This window comes from Triplophysa rosa, linkage group LG12 (assembly GCF_024868665.1).
Source record: "Triplophysa rosa linkage group LG12, Trosa_1v2, whole genome shotgun sequence".
NCBI classification, from domain to species: domain Eukaryota; kingdom Metazoa; phylum Chordata; class Actinopteri; order Cypriniformes; family Nemacheilidae; genus Triplophysa; species Triplophysa rosa.
Window position 1 is genome coordinate 19994761 of NC_079901.1, and position 20148 is coordinate 20014908.

Here is a 20148-nt window from a genome sequence, read left to right on the forward strand (position 1 = left end):
AAAATCTACAAAGACTTTACACTGCTGAATAGTCTAACAGCTTGAGAAAAATGACATCCTTTGACGTAAGCCCTTTTCACACAGTAATAGTGGTAAATGACACTACAATTACCAGAAAATGTGCTGTTCACACAAACACTGGCATTACGTCTTTTTACCGGTACTTTATCATTCCTACATATGTACCAAAATACCTTTAGAAGAATACAGTTTATTCAGAATAAAGTATTAACGATGCCACATATTTCAAAGACTTTATATGTGGAGTGAAAAATGACACTTAAATAGATTAATATAAAATACAGTTTCTTTATGGGTTGATTGTTTGTGACATCTGGCTTGAATGGGAGCTAGAATAAAGGCTTTTCTTGGAGAATGGACGGGATCCTACAAGGCCACAGAGAATAATGAAATCGCTTGTTGGCCAACATGTCTGCAAGCAGCAGAAGCAAATGTTTGCATGACAGATTAAGACATTTGATCATAAACAAAACAAAGACTGATATGTAAAGAATTCTTCTGTATTGGATAAGCAGACATCTGTAATAAACCCATTCTTTCACACTACAGAGAATCTATTGTAGGCAAGGACTATATTTTCTGATAAAAGTATGGCACATATTTAGCTTTGAAGCAATGCATGGTGACATATTACTAATTCAGAATTTGACACATTCATTTGTCATTATAGACTACTGAAAACAAACTTGAGAATGTTTATCCTATATCAATAAAACAAATAAAACAAATAAATAATGTCAATGTTAATGTTTAGGACAAGAAGTAAGAGTTCAGTACAGCTGCATAAACAGTATATGAAAAATTAAAAAACAACACAATCTGATTATTGTGACTGCTGATTATCAGTTTCACCTTGAACACAAAAATCCTTCATCCACTTTGCACTGAATTTAAAGTGATCGTTCACTCAAAAACGAAATTTCAGTATGCGAGTTTAATAAATGTACAGCGTCTTGGGGTCACAAAGATTCACAGAGAAATGACTAAAGAGCATTGCTTAACTTCTCTGTCCGTTTCGTTCCTATGTGAGCACACAAGTGAGATGGCTGCAACTTCCCGTCTCTGAGGCCTGTTAGAGAACCAGCAGTGATAGATCAGCAGAACCGAGTGAAACGGACCCTTTCAAAACAATAGAACCAGGAAGAAAGGGAACTAGACTTCTATTTTCCTCATGAGTAAAACTTGCTATTGTTTATCTTCTGCTGTTGTTTATTAAGCCTGTAGAAAGAGAGAAGGACAGATATGAATATCCTCACAGTAAGCGTCACGCATCTATAAATTCATGCAGGTTACTTCCAACACACCTCTTGTCAGAGTACATGACGAGCTCCGGCGAGGGTTCATCGCGGCGATGAGGTGCTGCTGTACGCTGAAGGCTTGTATGAGTGTCGTAGAGGCAGAATTCATTGCCTAAGTCTGTATGCTTCTTTTGCAATTGTTTTGAGGAGGAGTAGAGTTCCTCTTGTGCTTTCTGGAAAAAAACAGGAAAGTCAGATGTAGATATTCATTTCAGTTTCAATTTAAAACGATACACACAGTAAATAAGCAAATATATTGCTTTACCTCCACTTGTTGTATGTCAACATACACCAGGAGAGACGCAAGCTCCAGGCTCTCATTAAACCCATTCTTTAAAGGGACTGATCGATACCCTATGGAATTGAGAAGATTCGTTTTTTGTACCCGAATTTAAAAATCATTAATTGTGTTGTGTACATGCGATAGACATACCCGAGCGAACACCTTTCACAGGGAATGTAGCTTGGGCCAGAAAATTGGGGTCAGAGAACATGTCCTCCTCAAAGACCACAAAGCGTAGAAAGGTGAGGTCTGGTTCATACACGTTGAAAGTAACTGCCTCTGAAGGCTGATGGTGCGGCCCGAGCCATACAGGGTTTAGTCCATTATCATCTGTGGGACATATTAATTCACTAAGCATTTTGCTCAAGTTAAAAAAGTGAATCTATAAAAACATTACTATTCAATCATCTAATTCTAATATGACGGTATATAATAATAACATTTGTTAAAGTCAGTCATTTGCAATATTATAAATAGTCTTATTTCTAGAAATATATACAGTATTTCTAGATCTAGCTGATTTTTGTAGTCGAAATCTGATTCCTAACACTAAAACGTTTGAAAATAAAATCTGTCTTTTTCGTCGCCTTACGGCAAACAATCGTCTTGAATTTGCTGTCATCTGTTTGGCCACACAGTTCAATCTCCACAAAGGGGCTGGTGATGCTGCGACCAGGTTTGGGTAGATGCCGTGCTGCTATCACCTGAGCGACGGAAAATCATTCAAATCTGCTATAACATATACTGTATTTTCACTTATTTACAAATATAAATGCAAAAGCTAATTTTTAATTCAACCATGTTAAAATGCTACTAAAAGTTTAGCAAGCTATTAAGGTGTATTAAAATGTGATTTCCACTTCAGCCATTGTTCATTTCTCAAACTTAAATATAGGTCAGATGCTTTACCCTAATAGTGATGGTGTATTTGACATTCCTCTTCTCTTCATAAGGGTCGTAATGATCTGAACGCATCACTTCAGGCTGGAGCACATATCCTGTACCTCCATTCAGACTGAAGAGGGCGCTGTTCAACTGAGTGTACTTATCTAGAGAAATAAAACCATAGGTCATATTCTAGATTTCATTTCACAAGCACTATTTATTCATTCATTTATCCAGCATCAGTTTTTGTTCTTACACTAACCAAATTATGCCCATGTTAGGGTTTAAATGTATGGATTTTTGCATGTTTCTTACCAGCCGTTTGAAAGTTAAGTGCCACCATGTGGCAGCCGCACATCCATAGAGGATATGGGTCATAGTTGGAAGAATCCACTCTTTGACCCTTAGGATAGATGCGACTCAGTGCCTTGCGGTTGTATAACATAAATTGAGCTGACTTAATTCTGGCAGGTGTTTTATTCTCTACGAAGGATCTGACCTCTTTGTAGGTATAATTGTCTGGTAGGGAGAGAGAATCAGTCAAACACCACAGCGTTGCATGGAAAGATGCTGTTTACATTACATTTACATTATCTTATTTATACATATGTAAAAATTCATATTTGAGTGCCTGTACCAAAGCGGTCCTTATCTTTGCTGCGAGGCTGGCAATAAACAGCGAGCTCAGACATCTCATTTGCCACCTCCTCTCTGGTCTCAACCTCCTTCTGTTTCTTTTTCTGCAGTGGGAATTTTGTTTATTATAGTTTAGTAAATTTAAAACTATCAAAACATTAGTGTAATATGTAACAATATAATATAATAAAGTATAATATAATATAGTATAGTATAATATAATATAATATAGTATAGTATAGTATAGTATAATATAATGTAATATAATAAAGTATAATATAATATAATATAATATAATATAATAAACAAAATGAAAATGTGAAATGTTAGTTGAAACTGAAATAAGTACATTTTTGAGGCACTAAAAAAACGAAAACTGAAATAAAAAATAATATAGCAAGATAATAAAATAAAAAGTAAATAAATAAAAAAATTACAAAAGCACATAAAAATTGCTAAAAAATGTTACAATGTTTACTCGAAAATGTATAAAACTACAATAAACCGGAAAGCAAAACTATAACTCTGATGGGAATTTAGTGCAAACATTTATAAACTCCACATTTAGTAGACATTCATTTCACGAGAGAAATAAGTACAGAGTTCAGAATGGCAGTGGTCAAAACTTTTTCCTAGGCCCTGTCTACTCCCAGCATTTAAACACCCACTGAATTTCACCAGTTATAACCAAAAAATACTGTAGTTTTACAGAACATGTGAAGGACGCAGCAATGACCTAAAGTTATGGCGTCGGCACATGTAACTGTAGCTTTTAAAAACCTGATCATCAATGAGATGCTATTAAAAAGAGATTTCTTTCTTTTCAACAAAATAAAAACATTTCTTGCAGCAAAAAAATAATATTCTGGAGGGAAACGCAGATATCAATAAGGACTAGGTAGACAACACAGCGTACTGTAGTGTTTAGGAGAGAGCTACACTTCTCATTTAGATTAACGGAAGTAGATTCAGTGTAAGCGTACCTCAAACGCTCGGTTTTCCTCTCTCTGTGTGATGTCCCAGGCCACCTGATACCATTCGTACAGCTCCTCAGTGGTATCCGTGGCTAAATCAAACGGCAGCATATCCTCTCTGTTTTCTTTAAACTGTAAGGTCACCACCACAGGCTTGCAATGTTTGGCTGAGCGAACTGGAAACATGATCATGAAAACATCACTTTATCACATCATTATTGATCATTACTAAACAAAATCTGTAAAGATGATAAGTCAACTTACCTACACTACACTTTGAGATGTCCACTTCCCCTTTACATAAGTCACCTAATGGGTTTTCCTCATCAGCCTGAAGAAGATGAAGTAATAAAACACATTTGCATTCTGAATATACTGTATTGTTTGTTCCTAGCAATGCAAATGACAAGCGAGGCAAATTCAACCAAAAACAAAGGATACACTATATTCTAAAACATGTTGAGCTGCCTCGCTGCTATTAACATATAATCAACATCATCGCAAATTATGCTGGGATTGCTTTTTTTTGGCAAAAAACAACCTTTGTCCAAGGTTTTATGGCTGCTTTTTAGGTAAGACGCTAGGTTTTGGAACATAGTAATCATCTATCAAGTGTTTGTGAAACAAGTAAATGCGGTTTACCTGGTAGTTGGTCTCACATGAAGAGTTGGCCACTTCTACATAATTTGAAGGGAAATAGTGCTGCAGTTTTCCACCACAGTCTCCTTTCCACCTGCAGGGATCGGCCGACGGGCCGCAGAGAGAAATGCAATGTTGAAAAGATGATTACATTACATTTCTACATAAACAAATACATTAAAATTACCCTGCAGTTAAATTGGGGTGTCACTTTAATGTCAAGAAATATCAATATAAGGTTTATGTTCTGATATTCACCAAAAGTATTATAGAACTGCCATGGACCTTTGGACAGGGTAACTAACACCATGATTTTTTCGACATATACCACGGCAATACAATGCAAACCTTTGTAACTGTATCCTAGTAGCAAAACTTTAACCAGTGCATTTGACCCAAACCACCGCTATTAAGACCCTGGAATGTACATAATAAATGACTCTTGATAAAAAACTCACCATCCACTGGCTTCCTTGGTTACATTATGAATCAAAGCACCCTTAGAAAAGCTGAGTTCATCTGGTCGCATGGCCCTGTAGTCATAAAGGGCCTTCACTGTGCTTTGGGGCTAAAGAACAACAACACATCGACATGAGACATATGAAAACCACACAACCTTTCGACAGCTTCGACAGAGTCTGAAAGGCTTTAGTTTTCTGAAATAACGCGAATTTGTGAATTATGTTCGATTTAGAAACATGTGGCATAAACATGACATCGCTGTTTCAGTCAGTGTTCGTTTCCTCTTTAGAGAAGATTGGTTTCCTCTGTTAGAGAAAGAGATAGCCAGCACTTCCTCCTCAGCCCACAAAGATGACCTCCCATGCATGCTAACATACAGAAGCTGTCTGCTGTGAGAAATGCTTAACTTACCAGAGATGGCTCTATCTCATTGGCCTCCACATACTGTTTGGACTCATAAAGTGAAGCAGATATTTGTATCTGAAAGGACAAAAGCAGAACATTAGTTCTTGCTTATTAATAAACATGAGACTGTACGAAATCATAAGCTATAGTGTCAGTGAATCGACTGTGTTGGAATGCCGTGATAACAAAACTGTTCTTGCTCACAGTTTTTCAATATCGTCACGTTTCTGGGTGTCAAATTTTATTCTCTGGTGCTAAATCTATGATTTCTCAACTGCACATTTTTATATTCTTTTGTGCGATCTTATCCCAATTCTTTGTGCTAATTTTTCGTTTTTTTTACTCTGAATGTGATTTGTAAGAATAAATAGGAAAAAGTTTTATGTATATGAAACAAAACCTAAACTTTCAATTGGAAAGGAGATCAAGATTGCTACTTGTGATGACAACATGCGAGTGTAACATGCAAAGTGCGGCCCTAGCAAAGGAAGTGGTGTACAACTTTGTTCACAACTTTGAAGAATTTATTTTATGCTGTGTAAAAACAGAATGTTTTACAATCACTGCCTTTTGTTTCTTAGCTGTGCCCGCAGCTGTGTGAAAAGTAGTTCTGCTCAATTCCTCTGATGGTCAAAGCCTCAGTAGTGAAGATGTTTTGTGTGTTTTTGCCACATTTTTTTTTTTACAAAACAGCGCGTTTTCTTACCGAACTAAAGCGTTCCACTAGTTCAGGTGTCACAGGGTAGCGCAGCTTGATCTTCCGGTAAAGCGGCTTCTTGCGGAAATACTCGACCAATTCCACCAGGCTCTCAAACTCGCTGGAGGTGCCCAGCAAGTACATAGTGCCCTCTCTGAGTATCCGGCAGTGCTTCACCATCCCTTCACCTCTGCATTTTAGCATATAAAACCCACAAAAACACTTAGATCACTTTGCACCAGCCGTTTATAGAATAGTATGGAAGACGAAAATAACGCTGGTCCAACACTTGTCCAGAAGAACTTCCCGTTTCGGTTTAACACCACACAAATGTTTAAACAAAATCAAACCAACAGGGCATTTATAACCGAATCAAAATGTTAAAAGAATTTATGTAAGATTTTATTATAAATGTAAGTGAAAAAACTGAAACCAAAAGTGCTTCTGGACCAGTGTGTACATCTTGCAAAGTGGTCTATACCACATTAAGTTCAAGAGCATGGGTGTTTGCAGATAAAAACCACCAGCGTAAGCGGGATTTTCCAGCAGGGTGAACACCAGCGGACTTTATTTATGCTTATGGTGTTACCGTGGTTAGAGATGAGGAAGAAGAAGAAGAAGAGCAGAACCTGAAGGTGATGGCGTATGAGTCTGAATCTTCTCTCTGTCGGATGAGGAAGGCTCCATCTCGAGGGATTCTTATCAGATAGTCCTCTGCTTCACCTCGACTCAAGTTGCTATAAAACCACCTAAAGACGAGAGAGCCATAAACTCATGTCGATTGTGCACCTGCAGTTGTTTGTGAGTGCAAGAACAGAAGCTCAGAGCTTGACCACGTGGTCTCCTACGGCCCTGCTGGCCGGGATGTGGTGGGATGTGGTTGCGTTAATATAGAAGCGAGCATCTACAAACCCTTCATGCAGGTGCTGGTCTGGTCGAGGCACAAATTCAGTGAGACGCAGGTTAAAGTCCTGACAGCGGAGTAGGTTTTCTCTGTAATGATGGATGAGCTCATACACACTGGGGAAGTGAAGGTTTTCTGTCAGAAAATAAACCGTGTGACCTCCTTCTACGTTGGAGCGGATTCGGCAATGCTGAACACGTCCACTGCGCCTGAAAACAGCGTTCGGTGCATTCATTTACACAAATGTTTTGTGACCAAGGCATAAGAAACTTATTTTAGATGAATTTTGAACTCTCACTGTAAATATCAACATACTAAATATTTTCCAAACAAAGGTAATGAATTAACTTAAAAAATATTTATACTGCGATTAAAAAATATTTTAATCGCAGTAGTCAATGTATTGTTTTGTGTATTCTCAATAAGGTTAGTCTGAACATGTTTCTAATAAAGATTATTTCGTTAACTTGAGTTAACAAGTGTTTAATAATCAATCAATCCATATATATATATATACAGTATATATATATATATAAAATAACTATTTGACTATTTGAGAACTTATGTTTTTAATTTAATCTTTTGAATTGGTTGAGATTTTCTTACTATTTTAATTTTTTTGTGCCGTTTAATGGAATTTGAATGTAATAAATATGTTATAGGTATAATTACTATAACATTATTTACTATCTGAAATATAATATAAGCACCATACTTTCAGTTATGATCAGAAAATAGTTGGAAAATTAACAGGAGGGAAATCAGAAGCTATCGCAGGTTTTTTACTTTAAAAGCACCTTCAGACATAGCTTCATCCCCTTAACCCGGTAAAACTTATTTAAATTGTGACACATAATAAACTAAATAATATGATTTCGATATTAAAGGTTAATATTGAGATTAAAATGTTATCCAGTGTATGAAGACATACAGGACAGGGCCATGAAAATATGAAATGTATATCAATATTAAATGTATCTGCATTTATAGTTCTAAAAAAGACTTAATTACATAAAAGAATACATAAATGATCACATAAACAATACCAAAATCATATAAGTGAAAGTGAAAAAGTGAAAGTGACCTATTTGTCAGATATGGTGACCCATACCCGAAATGTGACTTCTGCATTTAACCCATCCAGTGAGTAGTGAACACACGTACACCCGGAACCATAATGAACAAATTAAATGATGTTCTGTAAAGTATACAGGTTCACATTACCAGAACGAGAGGGTGCAATCGTTGACGAAAGTGTCGCTCTCTCGCACCAGAAACGTTCCGTCAACTCCTCCCGATTCTGCGCAATATTCCTGCAGCAGTCTCTCGGCTGTCTGTCTGCCCTCTGACATCCTGCCGTGAAACCAAGGCTCTGACTGATGCCGTTCAGTGTCACCCTGTAATGACTGCGAACACATTTGAATTACACTCGGATTATCTATTTGATGTACTGCTCTGAAATAGACTCGCAGTGATTCACCTTTCCAATGTCGTCTTCTAGCTCATTCTCCTCAGCATAATATAACATCTTGTTCTCGATCACACAGTAATGCTTGTACCATTTCTGAACACAGACACATTGGCACAGAACATATAATAAATCGTCATGTGTGGCAATAACATAGACGGCATAGTATGGTGGACATGGTTAGCAGACTTTGGCACCTCATCTATTGGGTCCCAGATGGAAAGTTCACCCTGCTTATCCCCTTTACTTAGGTCCTTTTTGGCCAAGTTCTCACCAATGTTTAGTCTCTTGTGCTGTATGGAAAAGTGAGTAGCAAACCGGCTTATACAACATTGGATTACATTGAACAGATCTGTGGGTTATTCTGAACAGACTTTAAAACCTTGATGATGATCTTGCCCTTTAGTTGGGTTGGTGAGGGCAGCTGTTCAGCCTCTGGTTCCAATGGCTCAGTCAAAAGCTTGTCTTGGAAAACATCTTTAAACACCTGAGCCATCATTTTCTGTTGCTTGACGTCGCAGTGTTCCTCTATGGACAGCACAACAGGGTACCTAACAAACAAAGACCATGTTTATAAACACCACAATATGGCACACAAAAATGTGTTAATACTATATTATTAATATAATATATACTTAACACAGTCAAGTTATCCTTATGAAAATGTACTACTAGTTTACAAGTCTACTACTAGTTTTACAACAAATGAAAATAAAAGACATGTTTGCTATGGTTAAACCATGGAAACCACAAAATAACTGGTTTTGCTAAATTTACCAGCTTAACCACATGTTAGTAGTAGCAAACTACAAATGGTATCAATACACCAAAAACATGGTTACTACACTTGAATAAAATCATAAAATCATGGTTAATTTTCTTAAGCTTTAATGCTTTTGGAGAAAAACATTAAAGATTGTTCGCATTAGGACATTACTTTCATAACACATAATTACATTATGTTCAAAAGACATTATTGGAAGGATTCAAACCACCATAAATGAAAGAATACTACGCAGTTAATGAACTCGTTTTTCATATTTTCTTATTCTATGTTATTACACTGTTTTTAAAACTTTACCATCTAAACAATACACTGCGATTACTTGTTCGCATTACAGCAGTGGTTCTCAACAGGGGGGCCGTGGCCCACAAGGACGCCCCACTTCCAGGGTGGCCTCAGGATGACTAATAATTTAAAATGAGACAAAATGAGCATTGAAATACATTTCAACTATTTGTCAATTTTTGTATTGAATAAACACTTTTCCAGTTAATGTCAAGCTCTGAAATAGTTTATTGGGTGTAAATGTTGTGTTTTTGTGAGTGGAAGGGGGCCCTTTGTATATTGTTGAATACAGTGGGGGGCCTTGGAGTCGAAAAGGTTGAGAACCCATGCATTACAGCAATGTTTGGTTTTTTTGTATTACATTTCTAAAATAATTGCCAAGAAATGTAAAAAATCTTAACATAGAATAAGAAAATATGAAAAAAGGATGAATTTTCTCATAGCAAAATACATGCATAAACAGTATACAGCCTATATGTTTTTGACAGGTTTTGAAAGATTCGCCCATAAATGTATGAATGTGTATGTTTTTGAGGACTAACTCAGATGTTGCAAAAGCATGGTCATTGATGGCCTTCACCACATCTTTAAACTTGATCTTGGAGGTCATGGTTCGACCGTGGTATATGACGGGTTCATCCGGACCATTCCAGCAGTCCACTGCATTACACACACACACAAAAAATCATGGCAGTCATTAGTATTAGACTCTGCCTTTTTAAGAACCATTTTATTGGTCTAAAGAGAAATCCGATAAGTGCATGTATTAGTTTAACAATCTGAAAGCATATTGATGCAGAGATGGTTCACTAACACTCAATGCAGCGACAACCCAGCCTCAAACAGCGTACATAGGCTTCTGTTGATGACTCACTCCGCAGCTGATCTCCAGTTAAATATCTGTTACAAAAAAAACACGTGAAGTAACACAGGAAGACCATCATGAAAAGGAGGAGCTGCATGGGTGTCATGAGCAAGCATAAATAAAAACAGTACTTACGTGTTGTGAGAAGAGTTGATCCAGTAGTGAGACAGAGGGTTGTTCATATCCAGTGGACTTATCTCTGAGAACTTCTCATCCCAAATAGAGTTTTCTTTTGAGAAGAGAAAACAGAGGAACTACAAAGGAAGAAAGAGAGAAGGAAAGAAGGACAGGAAGGAAAGAAAAAAAAGAAGAGAGTTAACTTATCAACTGTAAATATAAATGAACGTACATGTAATAGTTCTCTATAACGTGTACCTCCTCAACAGTAAATGCAGGATCGTTGGTCTTCCTCATGGTGTCATCAATAAAGATGGTCATCAACTCCCGTACCTGATTCAGATTGTTGGCCCAAGTCTCCTACAAAATAAATGTACATAAAATAAACAATGTTTTTTTAAATCAGGGATTGGTTGAAATATAGATGGGTAAGTAGGGGCAAGTAGGTGTATAGATGGCTAGATGAATGAAAGTGTAAGTAGAAAGAAGTCAGTCTTACTCTCTGCTGATATAAAAGGAATCTTTGAAAATCACAGAGTTGAACAGGCTGGTCAGAGTTACTGCAAAGAGAAATACATACAAAACATTGTCAAACTCAAAAAGAATAAGAAGAAAATATGACACAAACTCACAACACCCATCCATGGTTCTTAACTAGTTTTGCTTCAGAAACCTACCCCATCCAAGCCTGTTTTTAGCTGTTTCGTTTTTGTATGTAACAAAGTTGTTTTTCACTTTCATAATTTTTTTATAGTTTTCAGAGATGATGGGATGTTACGCAACCTGTCCAACTTGGTATGCAAATGAAGAAATGAAATTTGTGCAAAAAGTTTCATGAGTCTTTATTTTAAACAACAACAAACTAATAACATAGAAAGCATTTTCTACTATTTAAAATGCTTGGTTAGTTTAAATGGTTAGTTAGTACTCAGGTTTTCCCTGCTGTCGGCATTTAGAACAGACCTGACATCTCACCAGTTGACAACCAGTGAACACTCATTCATTCTTATAATATCAAAACAAAGAACAGTTTCTCACCCCAGGATGAAAGCACATGACTCCTTTTTAAACTCATCTAGTATCTAACAAGAAGACAAACAACATGCAAAGGATGAAATTAGCACAACAGACCCTTATATTTCTAAACAAATCATAAACTTTGTATAACAATAAAATAGTACTGGTAAACAAATGACATCCAAATCAAATCGCTTCCTAAAACAGCACTCACCATCTTTTGGTTTTCAAATACCAACAGATTGTAGAATTTGTGAAACTGCTCAAAATCCAGAACGTCTTTCTTTGCTCCCACCCCCTGAAATGTTCAAACGTTAAAACATTACCTAAAGCCATTACATAAAGAAATGTTTTCCAAATTAAAAAAATATGTATACCATAGTTGCTTCTTTTAGTTTTATTTAGTTTTAAAATGTTGTACATTTAATTTTAGTAAAAATTTTAGCAATTTTGTGATATGCTTTTGCCATTTTATTATTTATTTGTTTGTTTTTTATGTTGCTACTGTATATAAGATGAATTGATTTTGTATTTTAGTTTTTGTCTATTATTATAATTTTGGTGCCTGTAATATATTTCAGTTTATTTCTGAGGCAACGTTTCAATTTTCTTTTAGTTTCCCAATCATTTCTAGGCCAATATTGTATTTGATTTCAATAAAGAGAAACGTTTTCAACGTTTTAATTTTAGTAAACTAAAATAACCTTTTTGTGTTGAATACGCAAAACTAGGAGAATTTGTTCACTCTTATCCCAGAGCATGCCAAAACATTGTCTATATACAGTGAGTGCACGTTTCACTGTGTCTGTCAACACACAATGCATTGTTCATACCGCAAATCTGTCCTTCAGAAAACGTCCACCTGGTGCTTTAAAGTTTATCTGGGGCAAAAGAGACTTGAGCTCTTTCAGAGAGATACTGTGAGAGACAAAGACAGCATGAAAGAGCAGAAATGGGGTGAGACAGGAACAATGATGCATGACTGTAGTTGAGAGGAAAGTGCAAATGAAAGAGGAGAACCTGTTCTTCTTCGTCTGATCAACAGAGTACATCTGCTTCCGCAGCCAGCTACGGTAAAGGGAAAACAGTAAATAAAGCAAACATACGGTATAATTTGTGTCATGGTTTACAGATACATTAGGTGTGTGTGCATCAGTGTTGGGTAAGTTACTCTGAAAAAGTAATTAATTACTAGTTACTAATTACATATTCAATAGTGACTTGATTAGTTAAAGCGGCAGTCCGCGAGATTGGCCTCTTTGTCGCCATCTCAGTTTGTAATTGCTACTGCAAGTGATGTGCAAATCCAGCAAGGGTAATGACACAGTTTTAAACACCGTTCTTTCATGTACTTGCTCAATAATTGGTTTTAGCAAATTTTTACTCAAAAAAAACTTGTGGACTGCCACTTTAAGTGATTCAAGGATAGGCATGAAACGGCTCTTTTAATTCATTCAAATAAATAATATTAAACTACATAAAGTACTCTTATTAACTGACCAAAGTATTACAAATGTGAGAATTATACATTAAAGCACGGATTTTAAAGTTAAAATTTTGATGTCAATTCCACTATTGCACACACATATATTACACAAAGTATTTAGTTTAATTACATAAAAAGTAACTGTAATTAAATTACAGAAAAAAATAAGAGTAATCCCTTACTTTACTTTTTCAAGGGGAAAGTAATTAGATTACAATAACTAATTACTTAGTAACTAGTTACACCCAACCCTGGTGCGCATACTGTACCTCTCTATAATCTCTGGTGTGTTAGTTGCCAGCGTCTCCTTTCTGAGTAACTCCAGTCCTATCAGCCATTTTTCTGCATCCTCCACCGAATCAGCTGTGTGGCAACAAACACAGTCACAGAACGAGAACAGTCAAAAAGAAGCTTTTAGTCATTTCTTAACCAGTTACAGTCAAAGACAAACACATAAGCAGAAGCATCATGTCTAACCAACCTCATGTCATTTAGCTTTGATTTATAAAAAAAAAAAACTTTTAATGGAATTTGAACCTGGATAACACCAGAATAATATTTTTTCTTTTCAGTTGGCTGACTGCAGACGTTGAGTATTACGTGTTTACATGTGTTTAGTACTGTACAATGCATATACTGTACTGTACATACCGCCCAGACTGAGAGTGTTCAGAACAAACTGAGATCCGTAGAATATAGTAAAGCATGTGTTCGGGTCTGTGTTTCTGTCCTTGAATCGATCAAAGTCCTTGGAGTTTTTTCCTGGTCGCACTTCCCGGATCTCGAAAATGTCCACTGCAAAGAGAGGTCGAACCAACAACAGCAGTTAACGGGCATTGCTTAACCACAATGTACATCAAAAAGTAAAGCGAGTTTTTACGAGAAGAACAAAGATGAGAAAAAAGGGACCGTTTGGCACTGACGATAAAAACCGCCAGTTGCCACGGTGAGAAATATTGGGTGTGATGGTGATGCAGACACCCAAAATGTACCAACAACACACTTCTCTGGTCACTCTACAGAAATACTCTATACTTGTCAGTATGCACAGGTGTTATATAGCCTAGTACTTCAAACAATTAACTTTTTAGCTCCTATAGTTCAATTGGTTGCATCTGGCAAAGTCAAGGCCCTACACAGGTTCAATCTCCAAGGAATGTTGATGCAGATAAAACGTAAAGCTTCAATGTCATGTAGGTTACACTTCATAAAATATCTTCCAAATAGATAATGCAAGTCATTAGTATCACGATTACGCTTGAGGATTCAACACTCACACACTCCCTCGGTTTTCTCAGCCGTCCGCGTCCAAGCCACCTGTCTGGTTTCCATGATGACTTGAACCGTCAGCCTCTCCATCTTCTGTCTGTACACTGTCATTACGATCCCCATCTCCAAATCTCGCTTTATCAGGCTCTTCTTGTACTCGGTCAGGTCTCCTTGCTGACCGCGACCCGCCATTGCTGCTTCTGGCCCCACACTGACAAATATAGGTAAGCACAAGTCAATTAAAGCAGTTCACATTAGGTACATGTCGAATAGTGTGTCGTGTGGACTTGCAAGCTGTGCTTTCTCTTGAAATACATTTTGATTGTAATTTGAATGTCCAAACACTGTAGACTTTTTTTATAGAAGATCAAGGATTATATGGTAGCTTGCAACAATAGGGATACTGTATGTAGGTTCTCCGTCATGCGTGCCTGCTCAGATGATACAGCTGAAGAAAAATACCTCCAGCAGTTATGTGTGATTAAACAGTGCACCTTTCATTGCTGTGTGAGAGATGTCATTTTTCCAAACTGTTGAACCATGTCAAGCAAAACAGAACGTTTCGTGTCCTGTTCCCTATAGCAGATACTATTTGCATTGCAAACGAGCAAGTAGTCGGCTACGCCGAAGCTGTCCCAGAGAGCTAAAGCGAGTCCCTCTTTAAAAGTAATACATTAACCTAGAAAACTTTGTGTGGGGTTTCTATCCAGAAACCTTTGTACACCATCCAACACCTACCTTTTCCCTTTAGAGCTCACTGTGCAAAAGAGATAATCTATCCTCCCTGACACAAGCACCAAGATAGATCTCACACTAAAAGTAAGGAAAATCAATGTAGTTCAAGTTCAATTTAGCACATTTAAAAACAACCATAGTTGACCAAAGTGCTTCACAATGTCCAAAAGCAATTACACACAAGCAACACCAATACAATAGGAAGAAAAAATTATAATAATAATATATATATATATATTCATAAATAAAAATAAAAACATCACAATGTCTCCACTCAGCCTGATATAAAAGCCAAAGAATACAGGTGTGTCTTAAGTAATGACTTAAAAAGTTCAACGTAGAAATAAAAATAGGACTAGGAAAAACGACAATAAATGTCTGCTATTCTACAATGTAAGATAAGGACCGCTTTGTCTTTAGTATTCAAGTAATTGTTATCATTACCAGCGGGAGACACCTGCTCGTGCATGATTTACATTTTTACAGACCACAGAACAAGTACTTGTACATCTTGTTTCGTACTTTTGTTAACGTTGCGAATTCTTCAAGTAACGGTTTGACTAGATTGAGGACAAATAAATACACAATTAAAAAAACTTGGAAAAAAATGTAACAAGAATGTAACCTTTCAAACGCACATATTTGGACTATTATATCACCCACATGATTTTAGCAATGTTATAAAAACAACTTACCCAAGTTTAGAGAATTAGATCAATGGACACTCCGAAAAGCCGCTGTAAACAAACTATCCTGCATTTTAACACATAAAAAGGTAATTCAGCATTGGCTAAATATATATGATCAGTCTAGTCACAATGTGGTCAGTTCCTCTATTCGCTAAACACAAGGAAGTGAAGAGTACATTATGAGAATAAAAAATCCGGAAGCAAAATGATCTATGCAAAATCCCCAGGGAAGAGAGGGCGATATGGTGCGCCACACTGTACAAACTATCGTCCACTTGCGCGGGTGTAAAAAAGGTGAAACGTGTTACATTTTGATGCGCGAGATACTTCTAAGCGAACTTTTGATTGATAGTTGACGCGCTGATCAAAGGCGCACGTTGCCATTGTTCTTGACGTCATCGTGACATCATTATTTCCTCGTTACAGTACATAACAATAAGTTAATGACTCTGTCAATTTAGATGAGGAAAATCAAAGCAGCTTTTACGGAATTATAAAACACAAGCAACGTTTCAGAACATACGAAAATGAAAGCACCTGTTGCTGTTGTTGGTAGCTGGGCGCCGGCTGTCACACGAAGAAACTGGTCTTCAGAAATAGCGAATTGTTGGCATTTCTTCAAAAATGCGAAAAGTAAAGATTCCGACGAATCCGCATGTAATGGTTTTAATTTCGCTTTTAATTCGTCTTGTTCATATCTAGTGTCACATTCCAATTGATTTGCATTCAGACTGCGGGAAAGTGCACCGACAAGAAGGGGCTGTCCGGTTAGCTACTGTGTAAGCAGAGATATCTGAGGAGATCTTGACGTGAGGATGAAAGGAGAAACCAAAGCCTACTCCCTCTTCTGTAACGTTTTGTAACTGTTAAGAATAAACAATTCATTCGATTTAATTTAATGTTTTAAGGTAACTCAATTTGTGTCAGTCCAACACAAAATACTGCATTTATATGGAAGTGCAGATATTGAATGAGAAATGTACACCCCAGTCACACTCACAGTCCACAGAATGTCTTTGTGTGCACGTTTTATTATTTCACAGAAGGCAGGAAACCAGCTCCTCGGTTTTGCATATTAACATTAAAACAGTAAAATAGGCAACAGTGCTGCTTTGCTGCCACTGACAAACATCCATCCTTCTATCCTCTCGTTCTTTCTCACTGTCCGTCATCCTCCTCTGGTTCTCTCAGGCCTTGGCTGTGCAGGGTCTTGCCTGTCATTTCCATCATGGCCTGAACTTCAGGATCTGCAACTAGTATGCTTTTCTTATTCTCACCCTGAAAAGGCAACCCAAGAAATACACATCAGGTAATATTTATAACTCGTGTCATATTGTGAATTAAAACGGTCATATATTGTCACTGACCTCCTCTTGTTCTTCCGGTGGCTTGCCAACTCCCCACACCTCCAGGGTGTCCAGTTTGAAGTCCTCCTCTCCTGAAAGCTGAGGACTGCCATATGTGGTACAGCGTGGTCGAGCCCTACTGTGGCCATGGCCGAAATCGCAGTCCAACCACAACCCGAAATAGCCGTGCTGACCACCCATGCCCTAAACCAGACAGTTATGTAGGAAACGCTCAAAATAGTAATTTAGTTTTTATGCAAAGCCATTTGCTGCTTTCAATAGAGTACATTGACCTTACCAAGCCATTAGGCATAGTCTGCTGGCCCTGGTTCAGGTACATGTAATGATTGTTATAGCCTGTGCAGGTGAACACTCGCATGAAAGGAAACACAGAAAAGAGGAAACATCTGGAATCACCTAGTGCAAATTGAAGAGAAACAGCGATTGTAAACAAAGTATTTCAACAGAAGCTGAAGAACATTTTTTACTTGTGTCCACCCTTTCACCTTGGAACTGAGGTTTGATCTCCCAGCTTTGAGAAGCAAAGCCCCCAAAGACATGGCCTTTAGTGTCCTTCATCAACAAGATGGTGGGACCCCGGCATTTACAGGTACCCACCAGTTGGGTGAAGCTTTCCCCATGTATGCTTGTGGAGAATAACAACCTCCAGGGGGAAATGTAACCATCAGGAAGCTGAGGTGACAGGAACATCAAAAGAGGTAGATTCAAGAGACAGCGGAGGTCACTCCAGGGCGCATACTGACACTGGGGCAACAGAGTCGGAGGAGGGCGAGAGGGCAGCCTAACCCCTAGCCCCTCACCAATTAGAAGCTCCAAGAACAGAGCCATTGTCGGGATCCGGAACAACCAGTCTTCCAGAACGTCACACGTATTCTGATCTAGAGATGCAGTAAGCATTATGGGATCACAGATGAACGCAGTGGAATGATTCAACTTTTAACATTAAATTCCACAAACCTGAAGGTTTCATTTCAGAGGTCAACTGTTCTGCCAGTGCCTTCACACCTTTAGGACCATCGCTCATGCGATCTGGTTGCCAGGCTCGTAGATGCCCCCTGTAGGCTAAAGTCTGCACTGCAGACGACACCAGGTCTTCCACAAACTGTTCAATAAACATTAAAATCAGCATCATAATAATTATCAATCTATGTGCAGCAAACCATGTCATATGTGAATTATTTAGTACTTACATCTCTGATCTGCTCAGCTGTGGCAGAAGCTGCTTTTTCACCCCCTGCCATTGCTAAAACCAAAGGTGCACGTTCCTCTGCAGTTCCCCTAAAGATGTCTGCCAGGAATATCACCAACTGCTCTCGACTTACCCCACCACCAGGGGGCAGTGCTACTCCAGGATCAACACTGTGCATTCCCTGGAACACTCTGTTTATCATTGATTCCGAAGCCACATCTCTCATTGTCATCTGCAACAAATAAAATAACAGAAACATTACATAGACTGTATATGTTGGCACGGATATATAATACGAAATGTAAAGGCCTGCGTCTGTTCACCAGATATAACGTTTACATTTATGTCTTTACTGATGCTTTTTTTCTGTAAATATATTAGAATACAGTGCACATTATGTACTGTGTCTTTAATCGCTATTAAGGCACTGGTTTCTATAAAGCTACTGTGGAACAAAAACATTTGAGACAAAGTTACTATACTGTATATGTGTGTATACATAACATATATACAGTATATATATATATATATATACAGAGAGAGAGACAGAGAGAGAGTGAGAGCGAGAACACAACTATAACACACTATAAAACAGAGAACACAAATAAAACAGTTTCTGAATCTCAGTTGGTAGAGCATTGTTATTAAATGATGGGTTCTATACTATAGATATTAATAAAAATGTCTAGATAAAATTGGCTAAAATCATCTGCAAAATGCATGGAAGAAAATGATCTCATTCAACAAAAGCAAAAACCAAAGCAAGATGGACAGCAAAATAAACTTTTGTTTTTACTTTTTTACTTCATTAATTAGATGAACTATTGTTTTTTAACTAATAATAACAGTGACAATATTAACATATAATATACATTTATTGGCAGAATTATATTTAGTGTGTAGGTGAAGCACACAGACAGCCCTGTTGAAAAAAACAGCATATGCTGGGTTAGGTATGTTTTGATGTTGGTTTGACCATCTTAAACCATCTGTGGACCAGCAGGTTACCAGCTTTAACCAGCACAAACCAGCATCAAAACATACCAAACCAGCATATGCTATTTTTTTCAACATACATTTACTGAAATAAACTATATTTATTGACATAATAAAGAATCACAACAGAGCACAACAGATGTTTTGTAGAATGTTTATATGACTGCTCACCAACAGCATGTCTAGGGATAAAATCGTCCCTGTTTTCCCAGATGAAACAGCAGCAGATCCATGAAGCCTGTCAAATATCCCCTCAATAACTGGCCTCTCATCAGGACGAAAATGAGCCAGACGTTTCTGCACTACAACGCTATCCGTGTTTCCCATCGCACTGTACACAAATTATTCAACGTGAATATTACAAATAACAGGAAGACAATAAAGTTAGTGGGATTGGAAACTGTATGGTTATGCGTTTAACATCAGCTTCCGTCTATAACAGACCCATGTGAGAAAAACAGATTAATGACAAAATCTCAAACACACTTCTATTATGAGAAACTGAAGTGAAAACCTTCAGACCTCAGCAACAGTTATGTTTGATATCCACGATGTAAACACACACAATCCAACTTCCGTGTTCGAAATGACGTCACAGTCAGTGGACCAATGGTTTCTGAGAAACATTAAACTGCGATGTGATTGGCTGGATCAGATGAGAGGAAGTTATTTCAATG

At 37.4% G+C, this 20148-nt stretch overlaps 2 protein-coding genes across 3 annotated transcripts; both read right to left on the bottom strand.

Annotated features, from left to right (window-relative positions):
* Positions 1-231: 231 nt before the first annotated feature.
* plcg2 (phospholipase C, gamma 2) lies at positions 232-17075 on the bottom strand. 2 transcript variants are annotated; one of them, XM_057347500.1, is made up of 34 exons: positions 16457-17075; positions 15926-15983; positions 14504-14706; positions 13878-14021; positions 13496-13589; positions 12761-12808; positions 12574-12658; positions 11955-12038; positions 11762-11805; positions 11223-11283; positions 10982-11083; positions 10742-10860; positions 10556-10641; positions 10284-10401; positions 9055-9223; positions 8870-8965; positions 8685-8768; positions 8429-8610; positions 7213-7413; positions 6930-7049; positions 6310-6490; positions 5610-5678; positions 5195-5304; positions 4740-4830; positions 4362-4428; positions 4107-4273; positions 3125-3227; positions 2803-3006; positions 2512-2651; positions 2195-2306; positions 1753-1932; positions 1585-1673; positions 1326-1492; positions 232-1239 (listed from the first exon to the last, which is right to left on the bottom strand). In XM_057347500.1, exons 3-34 carry the CDS (start codon positions 14685-14687, stop codon positions 1191-1193), a joined length of 3750 nt encoding a protein of 1249 aa, XP_057203483.1. In that variant the 5' UTR covers positions 14688-14706; positions 15926-15983; positions 16457-17075; the 3' UTR covers positions 232-1190. The 2 variants fall into 2 exon arrangements, with proteins under 2 accessions (XP_057203483.1, XP_057203484.1); XM_057347501.1 differs by lacking the exon at positions 15926-15983.
* A 2-nt stretch (positions 17076-17077) lies between these two features.
* On the bottom strand, positions 17078-19798 carry meak7 (MTOR associated protein, eak-7 homolog). Its single transcript, XM_057347649.1, has 7 exons — positions 19643-19798; positions 18477-18707; positions 18244-18388; positions 17772-18164; positions 17564-17682; positions 17287-17469; positions 17078-17197 (listed from the first exon to the last, which is right to left on the bottom strand). Exons 1-7 carry the CDS (start codon positions 19796-19798, stop codon positions 17078-17080), a joined length of 1347 nt encoding a protein of 448 aa, XP_057203632.1.
* Between the last annotated feature and the right edge of the window lie 350 nt (positions 19799-20148).

What these genes read in the sequence shown, in the direction of transcription:
- plcg2 (XM_057347501.1), bottom strand. Translation starts at nt 14,687, where the DNA reads ATGGCGGGTCGCGGTCAGCAAGGAGACCTGACCGAGTACAAGAAGAGC. An exon ending in TCCTTTTATATCAGCAGAGA is followed by an intron (nt 11,084 to 11,222) that starts GTAAGACTGACT and finishes TTTATTTTGTAG; the next exon opens with GAGACTTGGGCCAACAATCT. An exon ending in GACCAGCACCTGCATGAAGG is followed by an intron (nt 7,050 to 7,212) that starts GTTTGTAGATGC and finishes TCTCGTCTTTAG; the next exon opens with GTGGTTTTATAGCAACTTGA.
- meak7 (XM_057347649.1), bottom strand. Translation starts at nt 19,798, where the DNA reads ATGGGAAACACGGATAGCGTTGTAGTGCAGAAACGTCTGGCTCATTTT. An exon ending in CTCTGAAATGAAACCTTCAG is followed by an intron (nt 18,165 to 18,243) that starts GTTTGTGGAATT and finishes CTGCATCTCTAG; the next exon opens with ATCAGAATACGTGTGACGTT. An exon ending in CACCGGAAGAACAAGAGGAG is followed by an intron (nt 17,198 to 17,286) that starts GTCAGTGACAAT and finishes TTGCCTTTTCAG; the next exon opens with GGTGAGAATAAGAAAAGCAT.